Source organism: Hylobates moloch, unplaced genomic scaffold (assembly GCF_009828535.3).
Source record: "Hylobates moloch isolate HMO894 unplaced genomic scaffold, HMol_V3 SCAFFOLD_1, whole genome shotgun sequence".
NCBI lineage: Eukaryota > Metazoa > Chordata > Mammalia > Primates > Hylobatidae > Hylobates > Hylobates moloch.
Genome location: NW_026652276.1, coordinates 32,029,545 through 32,044,085, shown reverse-complemented (window position 1 = coordinate 32,044,085; position 14,541 = coordinate 32,029,545). Strand labels below are relative to the sequence as shown.

The window sequence follows — 14,541 nt, the reverse complement described above, 5'->3', positions numbered from 1 at the left end:
CCATCACTTGTGTTTTGGCAGAGATGCAAAGGCAGGCAGAGGAGTGGGAAAGCTGTATAGTGAAAAAAGGGGAAGCTTCAGGTATGTCCTGATTGGAGCTATTGGCCTGGGGAAGCTGCAGGTGAAGTAACTAGTAGTTGGGCATCTTATATGATGGGTTAGGGGTGTATATTGGGCTTTCTCTGGTTGGTCCTAAGGTGGAAGCAGGGACAAAAATTAGGAAAGCTCTCAGTTACTATGCAAGTCCTAGTTACTTTGGGTCAGTTGTTACAGAGGTTATTGTTTGGTTACCACTGGAGGTAGTGGCCTGACTTCCTACAAGCCTGACTTAGGCTGGCTTCCTGAGCTGGTTATTGTAGACAATGGGTTGGTTTCCTGAGCAGGTTGTTGCAGGTTGTGGGTCAAAGTTCTATTTTTTTTTTTTTTTGAGACAGAGTCTTGCTGTCGCCCAGGCTGGAGTGCAGTGGCACAATCTCGGCTCACTGCAGGCTCTGCCCCCCAGGGTTCACACCATTCTCCTGCCTCAGCCTCCCGAGTAGCTGGGACTACAGGTGCCCACCACCTCGCCCGGCTAATTTTTTGTATTTTTAGTAGAGATGGGGTTTCACTGTGTTAGCCAGGATGGTCTCGATCTCCTGACCTCATGATCCACCCTCCTCGGCCTCCCAAAGTGCTGGGATTACAGGCGTGAGCCACCGCGCCCGGCCTCTATTTTTATGTATGATTTGGTCGTTGACAGTTTGTATATTCAGTCTCTCAGCTCTCTTTCTTTAACCAGTGAGACATGCATACCATAAATAATATTTCTTTCAAAAATCATATCATTTCTCTTCAACATTCCTCTCCAGCTTTCATCTCAGCTCCTAACACGTAAATAGACCAACTCTACAGTTTTTTAAATACTCAATTCATAAAAGAGATGGAAAGTAGAAAACGGTTAAAGGAATGTTTCCCAATTTTCATTCCTTTTTGTCACTCTCTACCACCTACCCTGCTTTGTTTTCCTTTTTCTTCAGAGATTTTACCACCATATCACATGTTATATGTATTTGTTTCATTAACATGAATTTCTACCACACTCAACCAACGGAATTTAATCTTCACGAAAGCAAGACCTTTGTATGCTTTTGTCTTTGCTTGTTTGTTTGGTTTTAGTTATTGTTGTATTGTTGTTTTACTTGCATTTTGGTTTTGGTTTTCTATAACCTCAGTGTGTAGCCTGGTGCCTGGCACAGAAGAACTTCATAAGGATTTGTTGTTTCAGTGAATTATTTAAGGCCATTTTAAATAGATTGAAAATTGTAAGTATCTCCATGTGGAGATACATTATCAAAGAAGACCTGTGAAATTCCCAGGGTTGTTAGTTAAAATAAGCATATGTTCCCCAAACATATTTGTAGTATTCAACCAATCAATTATAGACATTTTCTTAGTTCTACCATCTTCAATTAAAGGAACCATTGATATGAACTTTTTGGAAGTTCATATATTGCTGTATTTTTATGAGCTTTTACAAATATCTCTTTTTTTCTAGATTAGAATTTAATAGATCCCTTAAAAGTCAGGTATACCACTCCAAAATCATACCACAGCATTGCTGGATCCAGAATTATGTAAGCTGAATTCCAGCTAGATGTTGTACTTGTTACTGGTAACAGCATTTATAAAGTTTGAATTCCTGTCAAGTTATAGTTGTACTGTGGTGAGAGTCAATAAACTAAAATTGTTTTTCTTTATCAGGATGCTGCCAATTATGGGCCCAGCAAAGGTGTGTCAGCTCAGTGCCTGTTTGACTTGCTGCAGTCCCTAGAGGGAGAGACCACCGACATATTAGACATCTTAGAGCTGGTCAAAGCTGAGAAGCCTCTCAAGTCATTAGGTAAAAGCAAAACTTGCTTTGACATTCTTTTTCTCACTGCAGTTGTTAAATATAAATATATACGTTATACACACATATACATATATTTATATGTGTGTATATATATATATATAACTAAATCGAAGTAGCAAAAATAAATGGAACAGTAGTAGAAATTGAATGAGTACTTTTTTTTCTTAAATCTCTTATGAATCCTAAAGAGTAAGGAATTCTCTGCCATGAAAACTATATTAAAATGATGCTCAGTAGACCACTGCTCTAGCACTGCAGTTTTCAGAAAGTTGGGTTATCTTGGGTAATTCTAAGTGAATAACCCTCCAAAATGGTCTTTTATTTTCATGGAATGTGTAGAACTAGAGATAACTCAAGGGTAAAGCCTCAACCTTAGACAATTTAAATGCCCTTCAGTGTCTTCTATTATCTGAGATTTCTTTTAAACACTCCAGAAAAGTATTTTTGTTTTACATCTGATTGTTCAAAACTAGAAAACAGAATTTCATTCCCTTGAGATGAAGAAATTAATAGTTTTCACAGTATAGGAATAAAATTTAACAAGAAAAAGCTACAGTATATACTGGAATGATAACATTAGGAGTAATAGTTGCTTCTTTATCTCCTGCTGAATCTACTCTGATAGTGTGCCTTTACTTTTTGTTCCTTCAGATTTCTGCTATGGAAATGAAGATCTGACGTTTTCTATCAGTGAAGCCATTAAGCTCTGTGTCACTGTGGTGGCGTATGCTCCCGAATCATTCAGAAGGTATCTGCAGCCCTTTATTCTATGCCTTGTGATAAGTAAATATGGCAGAGAAAATAAAATTGAATGAATACAAAGGTTATGCTGATTAATATCAGTCTAACATTCTGACAAGTAAGCTTTTAAAAACTAAATTTAGGCCAGGTGTGGTGGCTCACACCTGTAACCCCAGCACTTTGGAAGGCTGAGGCAAGAGGATTCCTTTAGCCCAAGAGTTCGAGACCAACCTGGGTAACATAGTGAGACCCTGTCTCCACAAAAATTTAAAAAAATTAAAAATTAGCCAGGTGTGGTGTTGCACACCTGTAGTCCCAACTTTTTGGGAGGCTTGAGGCAGGAGGATTGCTTAATCCCAGGAGGTCAAGGCTGCAGTGAGCTGTGAGTGTACCATTGCACTCTAGCCTAGGCAACAGAGTAAGACTTTGTCAGAAAAAAAAAAAAGAAAAAAGAAAAGAAAAGAAGAAACAAAGTTTAGAAAACATAGCATAGGTTCTGGAAAACAATAGTAAATCTTCATTCATTTGAAATCCCTTAATTTGAATTTTGTGCAGATGCTAAGGTATTTAGTCTTGTTAGAAAATATTTTTCCTCACAAGTAATGTAAATCAGTAGCAAACAAAATTTCGTAACAGATATTTATTTAAGAAAACTCCTTTCAAGGGGCAATAAGAATTTCTGTAACACAAAGGCCAAGAATATCAATCTTGCCTTCATTTTGCCAAGTGCAGAGAATTCAAAAGACTCACATGAAGAATGAGTCATCCCAATTCAAAGAGGTTGGCTCTGGTCTGAGATTTAAATCTGATCCATTAAAAGTTGTACTCTGTTGACAAGCTCTTCCAGGAATAAGGAAGGAGCCAAGCTGATTATGCCCAATATATCTTCATATATTTGCCCTGCACCTTAAGCCTGTTTCTCTCTCCCATAAGCGAATGAATAAGGGCCAAGAGGAGCTGGGATTTATATTAATTGAACTCTTTTTACTGGAAGGACACATGAGGAATGAGTAAGAAGTGTTTCCCCCAATATTCTCGAATTTTTGTCTTCTTGAGCAATGGGGAGAAAAACAGTAGGCCTGTGGTCAGGCACGGATGTGGCTGTGGCCTTCAGGAGAACAAAGCTGCAGGATGGTCTCATTTCTGATCTCGGGGTATGGAGGGGATTTCTTACTCCCACTTTCTTGCTCTTCCTATAATACCACAGATCTAGAAAAAGTTCCAGAATGGGTCAAATCCTGCATTAAGTTAACTCCAAATCCATTCTATATGTAATTGTAAACATCTTCTCTCTACTCTATTTGCCATTCCAAATGTGTTCAGCTACGTTGTTAACCAGATATGTCAGATATTCTGCAACTGAGACACTGTAATAATAAAATGCATACAGATTCTCCAATATTAAAATTCCTGCAACATAGAGAACACCTAAGTTTGACTAAAAAATTCTCCCATTTCAAATTTTACCAAATTTCCATTGAGTCATAAAATTCTCTTTCAAGTCAAAATTCAAACACATTGAAATCAAAAGGTGTTAGAGTTCACAATCAAATTCCCTTGTCATTGTGAGTTAAAAGCCAAAGTCTAATATTGTTAAGTTAAATTAGAATTTTTTTTTAATCCTCCCTAATTTTCCATTCTGTCAGTTTAAACCAGATGATATCTTGATGTCTCAGTAAGGTCAGGGTTTCTTAAGTAGTGGTTTCCTGGGATATCTCTCATGGGAATAAGTAACATACCTACAGGACTTCAACATTTGTAACAGCAAGTCTCTGTTGTACTTAATTTTTTTAAAAAAGTATTTTATTTAAGTGTAACATTCACATAAAACACTAAAAAATCATAATTTTACAGTTCCATGAATATTCATAATGTTATCACATCTACGTAACTACCACTCAGATTGAAAAATCAGATAGAGGCACTACTATCCTGATTTCTAATATGATCAATCAGCTTTGCCTATTTCTGAAATCTGTTTAACTGAAATAGTATAGTAGCTATTTTTTAATGTCTGACTTCTGTCATTCAGTATTATTTCATGAGATTCATTCATATAAATGTGTGTAACAGTAGTTGATTCTTTTTCATTCACTTATAATAGTTCATTGTATGACTATGTTACAATTTATTTATATCTTCTTTTGTTATCAGGCATTTGTGTTGTATCTAGTTTGAAGGTATTATAAATAAAGCTGCAATGAATGTTTTTGTATATGTCTTTGTACACAAATATTTATGCATTTCTATGGATGGAACTGCTAGGCTAAGTCATGGAATATGAGTATTTCTTGCTTTAATAGATACTACCAAAAAGTTTTCCAAGGTGGTTTCAATTTTCATTCCCACCGACAGTATGTAAATGTTCTAGTACCCTATGGCCTCATCAACACTTGTTATCTTCAGTCTTTTTATTTTAGCTATTTTGTTGGGTTGTAGTGACATTCATTATCATTTTAATTTGCATTTTCCTTTTGCAAATTAAAAGGTTTGGAAGCTTTTCAGATAAATGTTTATCGAAATTTAGACATCTCCTTTTGCAAAGTGCCTACTGAAGTCTTCTGCCCATTTGTAAATGAAGTTATCAGTATTTTTTATTTTATATATGCGATTTCTTAGTGTTTTCTATTTAATTAATTATGTCATCTGCAAATCATGAGAGTTGTATTTTATCCTTTCAAATTCTTATACACATTATTCCTTTCTCTGTCCTTAATGCACTGGCTAGAACCTTAATACAAAATGGAATAGAAGTGATGATGGTGATGATGGTAGGATCTTTGTCTCATTTCTGATCTCGGGGTATGGAGGGGATTTCCAATATTTCATCACTAAGAATGATATTTGCTAAAGGATTTTGTTGTAATATACCTGTAAGATCAAGGAAGTAATTTTATTACTCATTAAGAAATTAATTATTAAGGAGTCTGCCTTCTATTCTTAGTTTAGTTTGAGTTTTCTTATTAATGGATAATGAATATTACCAAATGTTCCTCTCTATTTATAGAGATGATTATATGATTTTTATTCTTTATTTTCTAAGCGTGATAGGTTACATTGATTTATTTTCAAAATTAAAACTTTCCTGCCTCCTTAAAAATAAACTGTAATTGGGTTGTATAATTATCATTTTTCAGTATTGCCAGACTTGGTTTGCAATTATTTTAGCATTTTTACAACTATGTTAATGAGAGCTATGTCTGTAATTTTTATTCTTTAAAAAGGTCTTATCTAATGAATTTTATTGCTAGGATCACAGGGAAGTTAGGAGTAGAAGAGATATTCTAGGTAGCTCTATGTCATTTAAGATAAACCAATTCTGGATACTTAAAAAAGTTACAAGTGCTTAAACAAAAAGGATGTCTTGCTTAGCTACTACTTTATTAACTACCCACTGGTAAACGTTTTAGCAGGTGTATTTGTAACCCTCTATTATTATAAAGTCCTTGTCAGGCTATGGTATCAAGGATATGAAGATTAAGCTGGACTCATAAGATGAAATGGAAAGTGTCTTCCCTACCCACCCCCCCTTTCTAATTTTCTTTTATTTTTGAGAGAGAGTCTTGCTCTTGTTGCCCAGGCTGGAGTGCAATGGCATAATCTCGGCTCACTGCAACCTCCGCCTCCTGGGTTCAAGCAATTCTCCTGCCTCCGCCTCCCAAGTAGCTGGGATTACAGGCATCCACCACCACACCCAGCTAATTTTTGCATTTTTAGTAGACACGGGGTTTCACCATGTTGACTGGGCTGGTCTCAAACTCCTGACCTCAGGCGATCCACCCGCCTAGGCCTTCCAAAGTGCTGGGATGACAGGCGTGAGCCACTGCGCCCAGGCCCCCTACCCCTTTTTTAAAAACTCCTATTCTCTGTAGAAATTTGGTATGGATTAGCTTTTTTTATTTTTGAAACAGGGTCTTTTTCTGTTGCCAAGGTTGGAGTGCAGTGTCACAATCATGGCCCACTGCAGCCTTGATCTCCCAGACTCAAGCAATCCTCCCACCTCAGCCTTCCAAGTAGCCGGCACTACAGGCGGGTGCCTTCACACCCTGTTATTTTTTTTGATTTTTTGAGAGATAAAGTCTCACTGTGTTGCCCAGGCTGGTCTCCAACTCCTGAGCTCAAGTGCTCCTCCCACCTCAGCCTCCCAAAGTGCTGGGATTACAGGCAAAGGAACTGTGCCTGCCTCAGATGAGCATTTTGTCTTTCCAAAATATTGAGTAGAATTTATACACAAAACTGTAAGTAATGTGGTTTCTTGTGGGAACATTTTACAATTAAGATTCTTTATCCTGGTGGTGGCTTTGGTAACTCACATTTTTCTAGGAAGTTTTCTATTTAATTTAAGTACCCAAATTTATTGACAGAAATTTGTTCCTGATATGCTTTGTTTAGAAAAAATTTTAATGACTATGGAGTTTTTATTGTGTTCACTTTTTTATTTCTAATACTGGGAATTTTTGATCCCTCCCTTTTTTTATTATTATTCTTTTCAGGAGTTTATCAATAGTTTTCCCTTTACAAATAACCAGTATTTGGGGCTTTGTTGATTTTTGCTATTATAGTTTTATTGTCTGCCTTTTCTTTCCTTTTTTATCTTTATTGTTTTCTACCTTTGGCTTTTTTTTTTTTTTTTTAACGGAGTTTTCGTTCTTGTTGCCCAGGCTGGCGTGCAATGGCACAATCTCGGCTCACAGCAACCTCCACCTCCCGGATTCAAGTGATTCTCCTGCCTCAGCCTCCCGAGTAGCTGGGATTACAGGCATGCGCCGCCACACCCAGCTAATTTTGTACTTTTAGTAGAGACAGAGTTTCTCCATGTTGGTCAGGTTGGTCTCGAACTCCTGCCCTCAGGTGATCCACCCGTCTCAGCCTCCCAAAGTGCTGGGATTATAGGCATGAGCTACCACACCCAGCCGGCTTTTTTTTTTTTTAATTTAAAGAAAATATTCAGGCCAGGTGCAGTGACTCATGCCTGGAATCCCAGCACTTTGGGAGGCCAAAGCATGTGGATTGCATGAGTTCAGGAGTTTGAGACCAACCTGGGCAACATGGCAAAACCCCGTCCCTACAAAAAATACAAAAATTAGTGGGGCATAGTGGTGCATGCCTGTGGTCCCAGCTACTCAAGAGGCTAAGGTGAGAGGATTGCTTGAGCTCAGGTTGAGGCTGCAGTGAGCTGAGATTGCACCACCACACTCCAAACTGGTCAACAGAGCAAGACCTGTCTCAAAAAATAAATTAATTAACTAATAAAATAAAAAAGAAAATATTCCATTTTCTACTGACTTATCATATCTGTTGAAAAATCAGCATTAGACCTTATTGCACATTTGAATTTAACATGTCCTTATTTTTTTTTCTCTTTCGAGACGGAATCGCACTCTTGTCGCCCAGGCTGAAGTGCAGTGGCACCATCTCAGCTCACTGCAACCTCCGCCTCCCAGATTCAAGCAATTCTCCTCCCTCAGCCTCCCAAATAGCTGGGACTACAGGCATGCACCACCGCACCCGGCTAATTTTTTATATTTTTAGTAGAGATGAGGTTTCACCATATTGGCCAGGCTGGTCTCAAACTCCTGACCTCGTGATCTGCCCGCCTCAGCCTCCCAAAGTGCTGGGATTACAGATGTGAGCCACCATGCCCTGCCCTAATGTGTCTTTTTCTCTGGCTACTTTTAACATTTCCTCTTTGCCTTGGGTTTTAAGCAGTTTGACTGTGGTGTGCCTAGTTATGATTTTTCTTTGTGTTTATACTTCTTGGGATTCATAGTGTTTCCTGAAAATAAAGCTTGATAGCTTTCAATAATTTTAGAAAATTTGACAAATAACTCTTCACATATTACCTCTATCCCATTTTCCCTCCCCTCTCCATTTATTTATATATATATTTTCCTCCTTAACCCCATGCTCTATATATGTCTCTTGTGTTCTTTCCTGTATTTCCTATCATTTCTCCCCTCTGTTCTTCTGTCTTGATGTTTTCCATTGTTCTTTATTCCAGTTCACACTCATCTCTTCCTGTGTCTAATCTACTATTAACACTTATCTTTCAGGTTTTTAATTTCAAATATTTTAGTGTTCAATTCTAGAATTTCCACTCTTTTAATAGATTTCAGAGTTTTGATGAAATTCTCCATTTTGTTATCTCTCTTATTTAACATTTTAGTCATTGTTTTATAAAAGTCTGTGTCTGATAACTTTAATATGTAGATCACTTGTGGCCTGTTTATATTGTCTGTTCCTTTCCTTGGATTTTGATCATTTGGTTTTAGCAGGAGTAGGTAATTTTGACTAGTGAATATTGCATTAAAAAAATTAGAAATGCTTTGAGGATCTACCCAATGTTATCTTCCTCCAAAAACGATTTGTTTTTACTCTCTGACTAGCAATTGTGGCAGGGCAGATCATTTTAATTCAGTGTGTGATTGATTTGATTTAAAGTTGGGTTTCAGTCTTTGTAAGGGCTGTTCTATTTATTTCACACTCCTAGGATCAGCCTTCCATGGGCCTAACTCCTCTTTGGAAGTCCCTGAACTCCAATATATATTTCCTCGCAATTATGAGGCTACTGAAAATCCTGCTTAGCTTCATAGCTCTTAGCTGACATTTCTGCTTGGATTTGTCCTTAGCCTTTTGGCCCTAAGCAATTTACAAACGAGCAGATGCCTGGAAAAAAAGAGTGCTGCACAATGTCGGGATGAACTGAAGAAGCTTTCTTTCCCCCAGAAGTCTGGTACCTCCAAAAGATATCTGCTAGCCTTAGCTTCTACCTGGTACCTTTGATGTGTTTCAAAAATTTTGTCCACTCTTTCTAGTAAGACAATTAGTCTACAGCAAGGTACTTTTTATTGTTACAGAAAGCAGAACTGACTTCTTGCCTCCTTTTTTAAGTTGCCAAAAAATAGGAGAACTCAAAAGAGTATCATAGCTCTTTCTCCATACCCATCCAATTCTGATAATTGCTATTTCCTGCTTATAGAGCACATATTACAGGCAAAATTATATTACCAGAAACCAGTATTCAGTATTATAAAGAGCATAGTAAAAACTCATTGGTATCTGTAGGAAAAAGAATGGATCAAAGAAAATCTTGATTTCAGATTCTCTGGGATATCACCTCATGACTGCTGTTTTCTAGAACCCGCAATCTTTAAACTTTAACATAATTGGGGAATCTCTAAACACAAGATGGCCAGGTGCGGTGGTTCATGCCTGTAATCCCAGATCTTTGGGAGGCCAAGGTGGGAAGATTTCTTAAGGCCAAGAGGTTGAGACCAGCCTGGCCAACATGGTGAAACCCTGTCTCTACTAAAATTACAAAAATTATCCGGGCATTGTAGTGAATGCCTATAATCCCAGCTGCTGGGGAGGCTGAGGCAGGAGAATCACTTGAACCCAGGCAGAGGTTGTAGTGAGCCGAAATCATGCCACTGCACTGCAGCCTGGGCGACTGACAGAGCAAGACTCTGTCAAAAAAAAAAAAAAAATTTATGTTGGTGGTGTTACACACCTACAACTTTAGAGGGGAAAACCCACTTTGCATAATAACTACTTAATCTCCATTTCCCCTTCAAGGTGTTTCTGGCACCCCAATACTAAATTGAGTGTGGGCCCTATCCAGTGAGTGGTGTTCACTCGCGTTGGTAAGCAGGCATTGTCAGAGTTCATCATAATGGCTGTTTCCAACGTTTTTTGCTATTTAATTCTTTAAGCTCAGGAAGCCAGCCTCCCATGAAAGGGTTTTATGTTGTCTCAAAATTGTTGCAGCTGGAAAATCACTCTCAGCAAACTCCTGAATTGAAGTTTTATTCTGAAGCCTGTTTCTCTAGATGGACTATATAGCTCCACCTATTATCATTCTGTTATTCTTTTTTTTGTGAGACGGAGTCTTGCTCTGTCGCTCAGGCTGGAGTGCAGTGGCGCAATCTCGGCTCACTGCAAGCTCTGCCTCCCGGGTTCACGCCATTCTCCTGCCTCAGCCTCTCCGAGTAGCTGGGACTACAGGCACCCGCCACCACACCTGGCTAATGTTTTGTATTTTTAGTAGAGACGGGGTTTCACCGTGGTCTCGATCTCCTGACCTCGTGATCCGCCCGCCTTGGCCTCCCAAAGTGCTGGGATTACAAGCGTGAGCCACCGTGCCCGGCCATTCTGTTATTCTTTCAACCATTTATTTGTATATATGGCTAATTCCCCCGACTAGATCACATGTTTCCTTAAGGCAAGATTCATCGCCTTTTAGCAGGTGGTTAGTGAATTCATAATTGTTGGTCAACATTTCCAGCAGCTTTAACTGCTTTTGATTTGGAGTGGCAAGGGGGCTTAGAATTCATATGTCTCTAGATGCTTTTCATTGTTCTATGCTCCTAAATGTGACACAACCAACAAAAGTAGAATGTAAAAGGTGACTCGGTTTTCTTTCTGTCACTCAAAGTCTTCAGATGCTGATGGTCTTGGAAGCCTTAGTTCCATGTTACCTACAAAAGCTAAAGAGGCAGACATCACAGGTGGAGACAGTACCTGCTGCCCGAGAAGAGATTGCGGCCACTGCTGCCCTTGCGACGTCCCTACAGGCCCTTTTATACAGTGTAGAGGTCCTCACCAGGTAATCCCACTGGCAGAAATAGCTGCAGCCTTACATCATATGTATCCACTGAAAAAAAAAATAAGAAAAAAATGTGATGGATAAAAATCTAAAACCCAATCTTTATTTACAGATACCTCCTAAACTCAGCCCTTTATGCCTTGTAACTGTGAACAGTTCCTGAGTTTTTTGAATAAATAATGTTAAGCACTCTGATTAGTAGTAGTATAATAATAGTACTAATATTCTTACTATCATTGCTAAACACACATTTGCATATAGCTTGCTGAGCTTCTCCAGCAGTTATAACCCAGTGGTAAACACATCTTGTGTAAGAGGGCCAATTTAGTGAATTTAAAGATGTAATCTACATTTTTATTAGTTATTATATTATTTTATGAGACACGGAATGCCTACAATTTCAACTAAGTATTCTTTTATTATTTTACTGTTTGTGAAGTGTTGTATTTTTAACTATAATTGCAGAAACTACATAACCAATATAAACAGCAGAATGTTATCCTACTGCTAGAATTAATAGATTCTCTGTGGGACAGGACTAAATAATGCAGAGAGAGGATTGAGAAATTTGGGAATGGTAAGGTAAATTGGCATCAGAGTTCAGCGCTAAACAAAGTTCAAGCAGTTAGTCCTGTCGCAAGATGCTTGGGTGCAGAAGCAGTGTCACTAAGCTGCCATATGGCAGGAAAGGGGCAGGCAGGGAGCCCTGGATGAGACAAAAAAATAAAATGCGAGTGAGGAAGGTGGATGCAGGACACTATGCGTATGATGGGCTTTTCTGCTCCATTCCCATCTAAATTAGCTGCCAGGAAATATTCTTCCCCAGGATAGGGATGGGGAAGCCTTCTTCCTGGGTTTAGTGTCTTTGCTTCTCCATTCCATTCTGCCATGCTGTGTGTCCAATCTGAAGTGCCAGATCCTTAGTGTGGAATTGTCTATGCCTCCACCAAAAGGCACCAACTCCCCCAGCCCCATCTTGCTGTGCTGGTAAGGGGGAAGCCCTTTAGTCCAGGAAGGACTTTTTCAGCATGCATCAGCAAGAAAGAGAGGGAGTGGGATTGTAATTCTTTAACAGCAACAGATGTTTAGTTTCTAATCATGAGCTACATTGCCAAACTAGACAAGCAGAATATTGCCCAAAAGCCTTCTGTAGACTACCATCCTGAAATGTTCATATGCATCTAAACTAAGGAAATGAGAAGAGTTGGCACAGACAGCCATGACAAATTGCCTCTTCCAAGGAGAAGTAGTTTTCTATGCTATTGCTGATGGTTTCATGAAAGTCCCAGAAGAATAACCTAAAGAGAAATGAAAGACTTAAACTATTCCTTCTGTACCCATCTGGTTACGTCACTGGCCTTTTCCTACAACTAGAGGAAAGAAAAGCAGTCAATTGTTCCCAAATGCCACTGTATTTCTATTATATATATACACACACACACACAGAGAGAGAGACTGACTCACTCTGTCACCCAGGCTGGAGTTCAGTGGCATGATCTTGGCTCACTGCAACCTCTGCCTCCCGGGTTTAAGCAATTCTCGTGCCTCAGCCTCCCAAGAAGCTGGGATTATAGGCATGTGCCACCAGGCCCAGATAATTTTTGTATTTTCAGTAGAGATGGTGTTTCCCCATGTTGGCCAGGCTGGTCTCGAACTCCTGGCCTCAAGTGATCCGCCCACCTCGGCCTCCCAAAGTGCTGGGATTACAGGTGTAAGGCACCATGCTCAGCCTATTTCTCCTCATATTACATAATGTTAAAGCTTTCCTCATTTCTGTACCTTTTTATAAGGATAAGTCAATTAACTTATTCAAAATTGACTTACTCAAAATGTCACAAAGAGTTATGGATGGAGCTCTGGCATTTAAAATGCTGTGGCTTTAAATATTCCAGTATATTTAATATTCTTTTGGCAGAGAAGACTAGCTTCATTAGTTGGTAGTAGTTACTGAAACCAAAATTGGCTTCACTGTATTTACAAAAAGAAGATAAGAATTCCCTAATTTCTAATTTCTCCATGTTCCTAGTTTCTTTATCTTACGACAAAAGAAGTTTAACAATTATATAAGTAGCATTACATAAATATATCACAAGTGCATTAGTTTTAACTGTTGTATAACACATTACTACAAACTTAGAGCCTTTAAACAAAACCCATTTATTATCTCACAGTTGTGTAGGCCCGGAGTCCAGGTAGGCTCAGCTGGATTCTCTGCTCAGGGTTTCTCAAGGTGGAAGTCAAGTTGTCAGCTAGTCTGAACTTTTATCTGAAGGCGCTGGGGAAGAATGCACTTCCAAGCTCATTCAATTTTTGGCAGAATCTAGTTCCATGCATCTTTAGGTCTGAGGTCCCATTTCCTGGCTGGCTGTCAGCCAGGCACCACTCTGCATTGAGAAGGCACCTGCATTTCTTCTCACGTGCTCCCCCTCTACCTTCCAACCAGCAATAGCACCTTGAATCCTTATGCTTCAAATCTCTCTGCCCTAGCCAGAGAAGACTCTCTGCTTTTGAAGGGCTGGTGTGACTAGATTAGGCCTGTGCAGATACTCCCCCTTTTTGCCATATAATGTAACATAATCACTAGAGTAACACCAACGGGCAAAGATATTGGGAGCCATCTCTAAATTGTGTCTATCACAACAGGCACAGGAAGAGGAAATCTGGTGTGATCGTTAAAAGTTTACTTTCTAGCTATCCCCAGTAGACAGAAAGTGAGCAACAAAGAAGCAAGCCTTGATGATTTCATAAAAGCAGTTGCTTTAAAAAAAACTGCATTATGCCTTTTTCGTCCTAGATGCCAATACAGCGGCAAATTTTACCTATTATTTAAAGTAAATCCGGCAGATATAAAATGAGATGATTCAAATCTATTACTAACCATCTAAATTACTGACTTATAATAGATACTAACTTACTCACTTTCCTGGTTAGCCTTAGGTGTGATGTGACTAGGAGAATTCTTTTATTCTTTGATAGTTTCTCAGAAAAAATAGAGTAGTTGATAACGGTGTAGGTGGCCAAAGTGGTACATACGTCCTTGCCTTTTACTTATCATCTAGAATGGTGAACTACCCAGTAGAACTGAAGAATGAGCTCTTTACTCTCAACTGGTACAGACTTAGAAGTCTGTAGATATTTCATAAATGTCTTGTCAGAAGAGTCATTTTGATGAGTTTATTACTCAGAACAAAGAAGTGGAAGAACTTAAATCATGATGAGCTTATAAACCCCTGGGAATCAATGTTCCTTTAAAGTGCCTCTCAGAACAAACAGAAAAGCCCAAAGCTAGACAGCCTGTCTTTTG

At 38.8% G+C, this 14,541-nt stretch overlaps 1 protein-coding gene across 14 annotated transcripts in view; it reads left to right on the top strand.

Moving 5' to 3' along the window:
* UNC80 (unc-80 homolog, NALCN channel complex subunit) overlaps positions 1-14,541 on the top strand; it is a 231,472-nt gene that overhangs the window by 174,808 nt on the left and 42,123 nt on the right. For all 14 annotated transcript variants that reach the window (XM_032754682.2, XM_032754681.2, XM_032754680.2 and 11 more), the window contains 3 exons: positions 1,741-1,879; positions 2,543-2,639; positions 11,067-11,237. In XM_032754682.2, coding sequence (XP_032610573.1) covers positions 1,741-1,879; positions 2,543-2,639; positions 11,067-11,237 — 407 coding nt within the window. The remainder of the gene's footprint in view (positions 1-1,740; positions 1,880-2,542; positions 2,640-11,066; positions 11,238-14,541) is intronic.